Source organism: Bos taurus, chromosome 9 (assembly GCF_002263795.3).
Source record: "Bos taurus isolate L1 Dominette 01449 registration number 42190680 breed Hereford chromosome 9, ARS-UCD2.0, whole genome shotgun sequence".
Taxonomy (NCBI): Eukaryota; Metazoa; Chordata; class Mammalia; order Artiodactyla; family Bovidae; genus Bos; species Bos taurus.
In genome coordinates, this window is record NC_037336.1 from 15,373,127 (window position 1) to 15,386,389 (window position 13,263).

Below are 13,263 nucleotides of genomic sequence, written 5' to 3' on the forward strand. Positions count from 1 at the left end.
TAGGCAGGATTTGACCCACTGGCTGTAGTTTGCTCACCCTTGATCTGTAAGCAGAAATTTTCTTACATCTCTAGTGCCTAGCAAAATGCCTGGCATGTTACTGATTTTTTTTTCATTTCTACTCTGGAATGCTTTTGTCATTGAAACTAAAATATTACTTATTATAATTTTCTGATGTGCATTTAATATTTTTATTTTCAGAATCCAATTCTCAATTTTGAATTACCTATGAATCTGGCAAACTGGTTTCCTCCCCCAAGAATGAGAACAAAAAGAGAAGAAATCCGAAACATAATTCTGAAGCTACAGGAAGATCAGAGCAAAGAGAAAAAGAAGCATAAGGACACTTACTCAACAGAAACGTCTTTAGGTGAAGGAGCAGAACAATATATCAATAGCATCTCAGATTGACCATTTCTGATGCTTCTGCGTATTGCCTTCAGAAACTGAGTGACTTTCAACTTTGGGTATAGACAGTAAAGAACTGAAATACTCACTACTCAGAGTGATTTGGAAATGTTAATGATTGTATAAATGTCATATAATTAATTTCCAATGGAGTATGTATTAAGTAAAAGTCTGTAAATATGTTAATGAGGCCAATTTTTCCAGCATTTATAATTATTTTTTTCACTTGTTAGGAAGCTTTTGTTATGTATTTTCTGTTAATAGTACTTAAAACTGCAACTTCTAAACACAAATAAATAAAAAGAAAATATTTATAGGAGGAAATGATTAATTTGATATTCTTTAGTGAAATTAAATTCTTCAGTGGGTGTGATATATTTCATGGGAATATTCGAGTATCTATGATGATCTTTTCACTTTTGCATTTGTTTTAAAATAAAACATAAAAATAAGATTAAATTGAAGGCATTTTGAACAAGAAAGACATCTTCATATGCTTGTATAGCAGGAAAAAATAACAGGTTTTTTTAACCCAGATACTTCCTTGTGTTTGGAGAACTTGGCCCCAAAAGTGTAATAAATATTGATAATTTTACTCAATTATTTAAGAAGAAGCAAGTCAAAGAAAAATAACTTGGAATTATACTACTACATAATAACTATGTCATATGTTATTGTGAAGTACCTTTTTGAAGATATCAAAAACTCAGGTTAAAACTATTCTGGTAAGTACAGCTTGAATTTCAAGTATCCCATGTTACCTTCCTATATTAAAATATCTACAATCTGTGTGATATAGTTAATTGATAAACATTTTTAACCTGTGAACACAGAAATTTAAATAGGAATTTACTATTTTTTGTAATGACTTTTGCTATTTTTTCACTGCTCATTTTGTTCTTGTTATTTTGATATACAAAGTACCAGACTTTTTGCACCTGAGTTTTTTAGTGAAAATTATTTTTACATGTAAAAGTACTATCTTTAATCAGTTGCATACTGCAGAAAATAATAGTCTATCTTGAATTGCCCTTTAAAAACACTAAAATGTGGTGGTGTTGACACGTTTACAGTTCATGTAGGAATCTTGCATATATCTGCTGAAACTATTATTTTCAAATGAAATGTTACACATTCTTTCAAATTAACTTTGAGACTTGAAATTATATATTTGAAAAGTCATTTTTTTGTTAAATAATTTAAAAAGCACATATAACAAACATAGTTGAGAATAAAAGAAAGACCATTTTTAATCAGTAGTTACTTTATTTTTAATCTAGCCGTTTCTGGCATTGCAACCCACATTTTAGGCTACTTTATTGAATTTAACAAAGACCATGGATATGTTTGGGGTGGATTTGGGGTGTTGTTAACAACAACCAAAAAAAAAGAAAAAATCGGCTTTATACACACTCATTAAAGGAAAAATTAAAATGTTAAGTTTCAGGAACATCACCATTAGTGGTATTGATTATGGACTTGTTACTTGGAACTATCTTAACATTTTTATTTGTGATTATATTATTACTTTTTAAGGAATACCCTAGAGCTCTTAGCTCAGATATGAAAAGACAAGTTTATTATTGACTGAATATGGACCAAGAAAGAAATTAAAAAAAAAAAACTTGATGGCAGTACGCAAAACTGCCATATTTTTTTCTACTGTACTGTTAGAATTTAAGGTACTGAAAGAACTATTCTAAAATGCTTGTTTGTGTTTCAGTTTCTAATGGTTACATTTTGCACTCTTAATTTTTAAAAGGATAAAAAAAATAACCTGTCCCTTGGGCCAGTTCAGTCCATCATGTTTTGACATGAGAAATACAGATATGTCTGTCAACTTTCTAGAGGCAGAGTATCCAGCTGTTTGATCATATTTCTCCCACCCTGTATAAAATTCTATATTTAAAAGTTATGCTAATGACTTTGCTTTGGAGATAAAAATCTTTGGAGACTGCCAGGTTGAGCTCCAAAATTAGAGTTGAGAATCTTTGGTGTGTATGCACATTTACTTGCTAATTGTGTACTCTGGTACTTCTACATGTAGTTTATAGTGGGTATCAACCTTTTAAAATGTATTATTAGTACTCAGAAGTTGTGAAACAGAATTTTAAAGCTTAGAGGTTTGTTACTAGATGCTGAAACTGCATGACAGTATCTGGTGTCTTAACTAATTAGATAGATTTGTTGTATTTGTTTTCTTGTTGGATAGAATAACACTTAATCATTTTTAGAAGGGTTTTAGATTACTTGCCATAAAATTTGTATGTGTCTTAGCTCTTGGTAGTTTACGAGCAAAGTTGGCATTCAATTAGTCCTTTTCCTTTGATGTTGCTAAGACAGCTGAAAACTTAATAGTATTATTTCAGGTTTATATAAACCTAAATCAGTTAAGCATAGTAACCTGTGCTTAAATTATTAGTTAATTAAATGTAGGAGATTTTATTTGAAGGGATGAAATTATATCTTGTTTAAGTCACCAAAATGAATTTCATATTTTTTCTCTTTAAAAAACTATGATCTCTGAGAACTGTAAGATAAAAAAAATAATGTTTTAATTTCCCAGAAGTTAAAAATTATAATTAAAGTCTCAGAAAATTGACTGAAGAGGAATAATAAAGAATATATTTTAATATATATGATCAAGAGTTGGTGGCATAAAGCTTACTGGGATGTAGTAATAGAAAGGGTAATTTAGTTAGACAAAAGCCATCAGAGATGAGGCTGTGTGGTACTGTGTGTCTAGAAGAGGTGCAGACAGCAAAGTGGCTCTGACAACAAAGCGGAAGGAGAACTGGGGAAGGAGACCACAGTCTGTCTAGCCAGGGGACCATCAATGGAGAGCTGACCACTGAATGCACAGAGGTAGACCAGAGGAGGAAACGTAACCTACTAAACAATGTTCTAAAATACTCCAGTAAGGCTTTCTGGTATGTTTGTCATTTCACTACTCCCAAGAAGAAGTAAAACAGTTACGAAAACTGTTCTTCAAAACTTAAATTTAACCACAGAGGAAGTATTGGTTGATCAAGTGGAAGAAATGTATACCTTGGGGGAAATAGGGCTCCCATCTTAATTCTGAAAAGCCAGATGAAGAAATAATGGTAGAATGCCCTGAACTATTAAGGAAATCAGAGTGCAGTGTACTTAGAGGAAAGTACCACAGACTCATAGTCTGAAACAGAAAAAAGTTAAAAGCTTAGAGGTCTTCACTGTTTTTATCACAAGTCATGCCATACTTACTGTAGATTATAGCGAGGAACATATTATCCAAAAAAGGGTTTTCTAGGAACATGCATCAGAATTATCTGGGGAGCTTTTCAGAATTCTCATATCTAGGGTCTTTACCCCAGTGGTGCCATGTTCTTTCAGACAGTTCCTCAAGTAATTCTAGTAGGCACCTCCACTGATGTAAAAAGGATTGATATATGTCCCTGATATCTTTCAAGTTGCTGGTCCCAAAGGTAAAGGCTTGTCTGCATTTTCTTCTCTAAAATGCTTTAAGATACCATTTTACACCTACCTCCCAAATTCTCATTAAGAACTTGATAGGTAAAGTTAATAAATTCCTGTTACTAAACTTTGCAGAATTATAAAGAAATTAAGATACTCAAAGGTTAGAGCCCAGCAGATACCTTGTTTTTCAAAAGGCACAAACTAAATTCTGCAAACTAACATCAACTCTTGATAAGATTCTAAAGTGGATTTATTAAATGGATGATTTGTGAACTCTTAATGGTCCACCAGGAGTTAACGGGGCACTATAACCAGGGTTGTTTAGTATTTTAACTAGGATTCTGAACTTGTCAATCCGTAGAATGCAGCCAGACTAACAATTCTCAAAGTGTTTTTGCTGACTCTAGTTTTGAGAGAGATAAGTTCTGTGGTTGAATAAGTTTAGAAACATTTTAAAACAAATTAGGCAGGTTTCTTGGAGCCAATATTCAGAATGATTAAACAAGGGATATACAGAACACAGTATACTAAATTCAGAATTTGACCGTATCCTCCTTCTCTTCTCCCACACTGGTTCTCTAAACTTGCTTATAAATACTAGCCATCAGAAGACAGAATTAACTATTTGGGGTGTTTGTGAACTGAACTTTATGAGAAGATGTTTTTGAGACTTATCTGAGGCTGGTTATTTTTTTACATTTTATTTTATTAATACTTGGGTATACGATTTGGAAACTTGAAAATAAATGACTAGTGTCTTGGGGAAATGAAGTTTCATGTGAATCATTCTTTTATAATTAATTAAAAAATTACAGACCTAACTCTCTCTATATAAAGTGGGTTCTTCTAGAGAAAACAGATTTGATGATACCAATTTTTATAAGTCATCAAACTTCCTAAACTCATTCATACACAAGTAGAGATTGTGTAAAAAGATGAACGTGAGCTGAAAGGTTATCTGGAGGCTCTTCCTTCTGTTTACATCTGAATCACTTAACTGCAAGCTTACGCCTCCCCTAATTTCCACTCCATCAGCCTCTAGTTTAGAATTAAATTGAAACCCACAAACTCCATAGCTAGGAACATTTTTTTTCCTTCTGAAGAAATCTGCAAAGAAGTACTCTATTGATTTAATATACTTTCCATATGTTTAATCCCTGAAATAACCGAAAATTAGTTGTTTAAAGCTTGTTATAAAACTTAACTACATTTATCATAATTAACTTTATACATGTTGACAGCAGAGGATTCGATCCAAAACAAATTAGATGAAAGTGTTAGTCACCCAGTCGTGTCTGAGTCTTTGCCACCCCATGGACTGTAGCCTGCCAGGCTCCTCTGTCCATGGAGTTCTCCAAGCAAGAATACTGGAGTGGGTTGCCATTTCTTTCTCCAGGTGGTCTTCCCAACCAGGTATCAAACCTGGGTCTCCTGCTTTGCAGGCAGATTTTTTACTGTCTGAGCCATCAGGGAAGCCCAGAGATGAAACTGATCCTTAAATACAGAAGAAATGCTCTGAGTACCTACTTTTGTACTAGGTATTCAGGGTTTAAAACAGGGAGCCAAACAGATACCATCTTCTCCGCTCATGGAGCTTCCTTATAGTATAATGGAAACACATCTGTTAATCAGCCTCATGAATAAATAATTTTAAATAAGTGCCATGCAGGAAAAGCATACATTGTATGAAGGCTAATCTGGGGAGGTTGGGGACATCGTCCTTGAAGTTGTGACATTTGAACTACTGGTGGACATGAAGTACGGGAGGGCAGAAAAATTGTGCTTGCAGACTGCAAAGTCCGTGAGGCAGGGAGATGTGTAAGCTGTCCTAAATGATGACGGCCTCGTTCAGGTGTGCACGATATGCCAAACATTGTTCCAAACTTTAAATGTGTGAATTCATTTATTTACAATGACTATGAGCTATGTGCTATTACTACTCCCACTTTACAGAAGTACCAGCAGGCCCAAAGACATAGTTTCTCCAGCAAAGCTAGGCACCATCTTGCCCTAGAAGCTAGGTCAACTTGGCTAGATAAAAGAAGATGAAAATTAATGCAATGTCCTTATTTTTAAAAGATACCTTATTTCTAAGATGGACTTTTTTTTTTTTTTCTCATTTTAACCTCTGAATTAAGGCTACATCTTACTGAACAAGGAATGAGTTTGCATTGTGTTGGAATCACCTGCAAAGCTCGATAAAACACATATTACTGGGCCTCATCCTCAATTTCTGATTCAGGATTGTCTTCAGTTGAGCCTGCACATTCTCATTTCTAACAACCCATGGAAGACCACACTTCGAGAACCACTGAGGTGTTTCTTATTTAGCATTTGCAGCCATATATGTGAAAACCTCTTGAAGCAGGTAAGACCAAGAGAGCACCAAGCATTGAAGCACCCTAGATTCAGAAAAATACTATGTGAAATTATTTGATGATATCTACTCAATAATACTTTATGTGTAATTACAGTTAAATGTGAATATCTCCAGGGCATGTGATCACACCACACAGCTAGCTTTTTAAAAAATGGTTAAATCTAGATTTAATCTTTCCTTTATAGCCTCATTTAACAACTTTGTATTTTTCATATATTCTCCATACTCATATAATCTCTATAGAATATGTATAAAGATGTATTAAATGTGTTTTTTATAAAAACTGGGATAACAGTATAAACTTTTAAAGCATCTTTCTTCTGTCTGTCAGCAATAACTTGTGAAAATCAAGCCACCTAGTATAATCAAGGTCAAAGTGAATTATAGAAAGAAAATGAAAGTGTTGGTCACTCAGTCCTGTCCAACTCTTTGCAACCCTGTGAACTGTAGCCCGCCAGGCTCTTCTGTCATGGAGTTCTCCAGGGAAAAATACTGGAGTGGGTTGCTATTTCCTTCTCCAGGGGGTCTTCCAAACCCGGGGATCAAACCTGGGTCTCCTGTATTGAAGGCAGATTCTTTACCATCTGACCCACCAGTGGTGGACTGTAATTTAGCCATTGTCTTAGCTCTAGCAGTCCGGATAGGCTTGGTTATGTTGTAGTAACAATTCCAAAATCTCAGTGGCTTACTCTTTCCAAAAGCTTTCTCCCTTTGGTCAGGCTACATGTCCAAAAGAGGAAGGCAAGGGAGTTCTGTCCCAGTTACTTGGCTACTCAGATTGAGGAAGCTCTAGGCTGATACAAGCTTTCACAGCCACAACAGAGTAGGAAGGAAGCCTAATGATGAGTAGCACATGAACCCAAAGCTTCTACCCAGAGGGGTGTGTGACTTCCACTCACACTGCCCTGGCCCAAACATGCTAGGCGACGCTCCTAATTTCACCATGAACAAAGAAGTTCACTCTTACCATAATTCTAAAATGGAATATTTTTAGCTGCTTCCATGACCACCACACTACTGATGGGCTTTCCCTTTATTTCCATGAGCATGTAATATATTTCCCTGTTTGTTTGTTTGTTAGTACACTGATAGTTTTTGCTCTTTGGAGTAGATTCCTAGGGATTACAGGATCAAAGATCCCAGATAGTTTTAAATTTTATAAATATTTTATACTTATTTCCTAAAAGAATGTAAGAATTTACGTTTCCTCCAGAAGTTTATTAAAACACATTTTTCTCTGCATCCCCAGCAGCAGTAAGTATTCTAGCTGTTTTATTTTGCAAGTCTTGTGAACATAAAGCCGTTTTCAGTATTATTTTGATTTGCGTTTCCCTGAGCTCCAGTTTAAATTTGAGTACTTTTTTTCATGACAGCTGTGCTTTTCATTTGTTTACTTTTCCATTGTATTAGTAGGTTTTTTTCTATTAACATTTAAGCTTTCTGTGTATTACACTGTCATCTGTTTTATAAGTGTATCTTTCATAATTATTATTTGTAAGCCTTGTTTACATATTTTTCATACCAGTTTGTTTGTTGGCTGAGCCCTGTGGCATTGGTATCTTGGTTCCCCAAATGGGGATTGAACATGCACCCCCTGCATTGGAAGCATGGAGTCTCAACCACTGGACTGCCAGGGAGGTACTTCATACCAACATTTTAATGTATTTTCTGAGTTTAAAATCTTAGTTAAGAAGCTCCTTCTTGAATCCTGATAGTACACATGGTCACACATATCTTTCAAGATTTTTAGAAAATTTAAGTAATAAAACTGGGGAACTCATTTCTGTGTATGGCAAAAAGATATGGATGTTATATTATTAAATTTGTATTCTTCAAATAGCCATTTGTGCCAGCATTATTTATAAAAACTTTTTAGCATTAAAATGAATTTCCATCTTTGTCATATAATTACTATAACATTAATATTTATTTCTGAAATTTCAATTTTTTTAAGTGGTCTCATTATTTATGGGGCTTCCCAGGTGGCTCAGTGGTAAAGAATTCACTTGTCAGTGCAGGAGATGTGGGCTCAATCCCTGGGCTGGGAAGATCCCCTCGGGGAGGAAATGGCAACCCACTCCAGTATTCTTGCTTGGATAATCTCATGGACAGAGGAGCCTGGTGGGCTACAGTCCATGGAGTTGCAAAGAGCTGGATGAAATCGAGCCCATGTATGCACATGTGTGCATGCACACACACACACACACACACACAATTACTTCATTTATACCTAATAACTATAAGACCTAATATATCTAATAACTATTGTAACTATCTGGGGCTTCCCAAGTGGTGCTAGTGTAAAGAATCTGCCTGCCAATGAAGGAGATGCAAGAGACTCTGGTTTGGTCCCTGGAAAATCCCATAGACAAAGGAGCCTGGTGGGCTACGTTCCATAGGGTTGCAAAAAATCAAACATGACTAAACACACACACACACACACAACTATAAAGCACAGTCAGTGACAGCTGTACCCAAAGGAAGTTTATAGACTTAATCCCTTCCATTATTACACAGAAAAATGAAAAATAAAGGTATTTAGAACATGATAGAAAATAGGAACAGAACAATAAAAGAACATTTTCTCAAAAAACTATGAAAGAGGAAATTAAGGAAAATGAAAATTAATGAACTAGAACTAACTCTATCACACTACCATTCCCTGGCACAGTTCAGTTCAGTTCAGTTCAGTCGCTCAGTCATGTCCAACTCTTTGTGACCCCTTGGACTCCAGCACGCTAGGCCTCCCTATCCATCACCAACTCCTGGATCTTACTCAAATTCATGTCCATTGAGTCAGTCATGCCATCCAACCATCTCATCCTCTGTCATCCCCTTCTCCTCCTGCCTTCAATCTTTCCCAGCAAGAGGGTCTTTTCCAACGAGTCAGTTCTTTGCAGCAGGTGGCCAAAGTATTGGAGTTTCAGCTTGAGCATCAGTCCTTCCAATGAAGACTCAGGACTGATTTCCTTTAGGATGGACTGGTTGGATCTCCTTGCAGTCCAAGGGACTCTCAAGAGTCTTCTCCAACACCACAGTTCAAAAGCATCAATTCTTCAATGCTCAGCTTTCTTCATAGTCTAACTCTCACATCCATACATGACTACTGCAAAAACCATAGCCTTGACTAGATGGACCTTTGTTGGCAAAGTAATGTCTCTGCTTTTTAATATGCTGTCTAGGCTGGTCATAACTTTTCTTCCAAGGAGTAAGCGTCTTTTAATTTCATGGCTGCAGTCACCATCTGCAGTGATGTTGGAGCCCCCCAAAATAAAGTCTGTCACTGTTTCCATTGTTTCCCCATCTATTTGCCATGAAGTGATGGGACTGGATGCCATGATCTTAGTTTTCTGAATGTTGAGTTTTATGCCAGCTTTTTCACTCTCCACTTTCACTTTCATCAAGAGGCTTTTTAGTTCCTCTTCATTTTCTGCCATAAGGGTGGTGTCATCTGCATATCTGAGGTTATTGATATTTCTCCCGGCAATCTTGATTCTAGCTTGTGCTTCATCTAATCCCGCATTTCTCATGATGTACTCTGAATATAAGTTAAATAAGCAGGGTTACAATATACAGCCTTGACGTACTCCTTTTCCGATTTGGAACCAGTCTGTTGTTCCAAGCACAAAACCTCCCCAAATCTGGATTTTGGGAAAAGATAATAATTTATCTTTTCTTATCTCAGATAAACTCTGAGCCTGATCAAGGTAAAATGAAAAAAAAAATAAAAAGGAAAAGGAGAGATATCACAGATACAGTAAGGCTTTACAAAGGGATTTTAATGTGTCATTCTATGACCACAAATTTGAAAGCTTGAAGGAAACAGGCAGAAGTCTTGGAGAGTTAGAATATACTAGAATGGATTCATGAAGTAGACAACTTGATTATATTATGTACAGTTAGAAGATACTGGCAAGGTATTACAGAGCCACTGTTACATTGCACAAATACCTTATCAATTCTTGGATTTGAATTTTTAAACAGTTAAATCTGAGGTTATTTAAACAATATAGGCCATAAAAATTGGTGGAAAACTCCCAACTCATTTATAAGGCCAGCATACCTTTAATTTAAAAGTTCCAGTGAAGACTGTATTAAAAAGCAACACTAAGGAAGTGCAGTTTGTGCTTCAAGATTGACAAAATTTAAATAAAATATTGATCATTAGAATCCAGTAATAACAAACAAGTGATATCCTATGACCAAGTTCAAGGATGTTCAATATCAGAAAATATATCAACTTAATTGTTATGCCAAAGTTTAAAGGGAGAAATTTATGGGACTGTATAAAAATTCAGTCATTCATAACACAGTATTTAAATGAGAATTGAGAAATCTGTTAAAATACAAATTCCTAATAATAATATATTAAATGATGAAACACAAAAAACTAAAATTTATACTGAGAACTAGATGGCTCTCATACTCTTAAACATTGTTTTTGCACTCAAAACAGATGTAAAAAGACAAGAATATGGGATATCTGGTATAAACTCAGTATAAAGAATGTTTTTTGACTTATTTAAGAAAAGAACTGGTCCATTGCCTGGATAAATGCACAATAAGAATCTAGAAAAGAAATGTGGGAAAAAAATATTCCAGTAATGACCAAGAGATATAAAATACTTAGGAGTAAATTAAACAAGAAAAAGCATATGACCTGAATGAGAAAACTACACAGTTTCATCGATGGCCTCAGAATAAGAGCTAAAGGAATGGAAAACATAATCGTGTTCTCAGACGGGAAGGTATTACACTGTGAAAATGTCAATTCTCTCAAAATTGAACTATTATTCAATTTTATATAATACTGGTAGTGTTGTTCTGGATAGATTTAAAATCTCAAAGCTTATATAAAAGTAAAAAAAAAAAATCCCTGAGAGAATCCTAGAAAAAAGGTATCAGAATGTATGACTAGTCACTATGAAAAATCAATATTGAATTTGGGAAGGAAGATAGAATAAAAATGAGGTGTGTTCAGAGAAACAGACTGAAGCAGAGGAAGACAGGAGAGATCACATGATAAAGAGATTGTCATAGTGAATGAAGTAAGTCAGATACAGAAAGACAAACATGATACGATATTGCTTACATGTGGCATCTTCTTGACATGAAAGCCATGACAAACCTAGACAGTGTTTGAAAAGCACTCTGCCAACAAAGGCGCATATAGTCAAGGCTGTGGTCTTCCCAGTGGTCACGTATGGTCATGAGAGTTGGACCACAAAGAAGGCAGAGCATCAAAGAATCGATGCCTTCGAACTATGGTGCTGGGGAAGACTCCTGAGAGTCCCTTGGACAGCAAGGGGATCAAACCAGTCAATCTTAAGGGATCAACCCTGAATACTCATTGGAAAGACTGATGCTGAAGCTGAAACTCCAGTATTTTGGTCATCTGATGCAAACAGCTGACTCATTGGAAAAGTCCCCAGATGCTGGGAAAGATTGAGGGCAGAAGGATATCAGGACGTCAGAGGATGAGATGGCTGGATGGCATCACCGATGCTATGGACCTGAACTTGGGCAAACTTCAGGAAATGGTGAGGGACAGGGAAGCCTGGTGTGCTACAGTCCATGGGGTCGCAAAGAGTTGGACACGACTGGGTAACTTAACAACACATGTGGAATCTAAAAAAAGGGTACAAATGAATTTACCTGGAGAAGGCAATGGCAACCCACTCCAGCACTCTTGCCTGGAAAATCCCATGGTTGGAGGAGCCTGGTAGGCTGCAGTCCATGGGGTCGCTAAGAGTCGGACATGACTGAGCGACTTCACTTTCACTTTTCACTTTCATGCATTGGAGAAGGAAATGGCAACCCACTCCAGTGTTCTTGCCTGGAGAATCCCAGGGATGGGGTAGCCTGGTGGGCTGCCATCTATGGGGTCTCACAGAGTCAGACTGAAGTGACTTAGCAGCATGAATTTACCTACAAAATGGAAATAGAGTCACAGAGGTAGGAGACAAACTTATGGTTACCAGGGGGTGAGGGGAGGGGGAGGATAAATTGGGAGATTGGATTGACATATATACCCTACTATATATACAAAATAGATAACTAATAAGGACCTACTGTGTAGTACCAGGAACTCCACTCAGTATAGTAATAGCCTATATGTGAAAAGAATCTAAGAGTGGATATATGCATACCTGATTTACTTTACTGTACACTCGAATCTAGCACATCATCGTAAATCAACTATTCTCCAATAAAAATTTTAAAAGTAAATATGTGTGGGTTTTTAATCATCACACTGTGCACATTAAACTTATACAATGTGAAAAAGAAGAGAGCGAGACACCAGCAACACACAAAGGGTGAAAAGAACAACATAGCAAATATCCAAGTGACCAGTCATCCAATTGTTCATTGTTGCTACTTCTCTACCTGCTGTTCATTTAGGCTGGAGGCTTTAGAATAAACTGCTGCTGTCATCAGCCGTGTCTGAAGTACTAATTAACATTTTATAATAACAGTCCTTCAGTTGTTTTTATCCTTAACTCAATAGAGACCTGGCTATAAATAGGATAACCACAATAACTCTGGGGAGAAATTATTCTCTAGACACAGCACTCATCACGATTTCTTCAAGTTGCCAAGTAACCTACCAAAGCCCCAGGCAAGACTAGGTTCATGGACTAGAGATTATATTCCTTCTGGAAGAGTCAGTGGATGTCAGACGTTTCTTTGCAGGCTTTTTGACAGTGACATCACAGACAAATGTTTTAGATTCTGACCCTGTATAAAGTCCAGTTCTCTATACATTGCCCCCCGCCCCTGCCCCCTCCCCTCATACCTTGCCTGCGACGTGAATTTGTCACACAAACACACAAACAGAACTGGAAAGTTTCAGGAGGAAACAATTTATGTACTCTACGGAGATGCATTATGATAATTTCTGTTTTATTCTTTTTTAAAATGCTCCTTGAAAGCCACTACCTTGATATCATCATCCACAGTTTGAATAACACCAATGTTTTAACTTTATGCACTTCAAAAGATTTAAATACAAAAGAGTA

At 36.2% G+C, this 13,263-nt stretch overlaps 1 protein-coding gene across 11 annotated transcripts in view; it reads left to right on the forward strand.

The window, feature by feature from the left end:
* SENP6 (SUMO specific peptidase 6) overlaps window positions 1-12,681 on the forward strand; it is a 143,644-nt gene extending 130,963 nt beyond the window's left edge. For 9 of the 11 annotated variants that reach the window (XM_005210671.5, XM_005210669.5, XM_005210670.5 and 6 more), the window contains one exon: window positions 202-4,631. In XM_005210671.5, the coding sequence (XP_005210728.1) occupies window positions 202-232 (31 nt within the window). In that variant the 3' untranslated portion in view covers window positions 233-4,631. Of the gene's footprint in view, window positions 1-201 lie in introns of all 11 variants that reach the window. The other 2 variants (XM_005210668.5, NM_001192790.4) reach the window with 2 other exon arrangements.
* The last annotated feature ends 582 nt before the right edge of the window (window positions 12,682-13,263 follow it).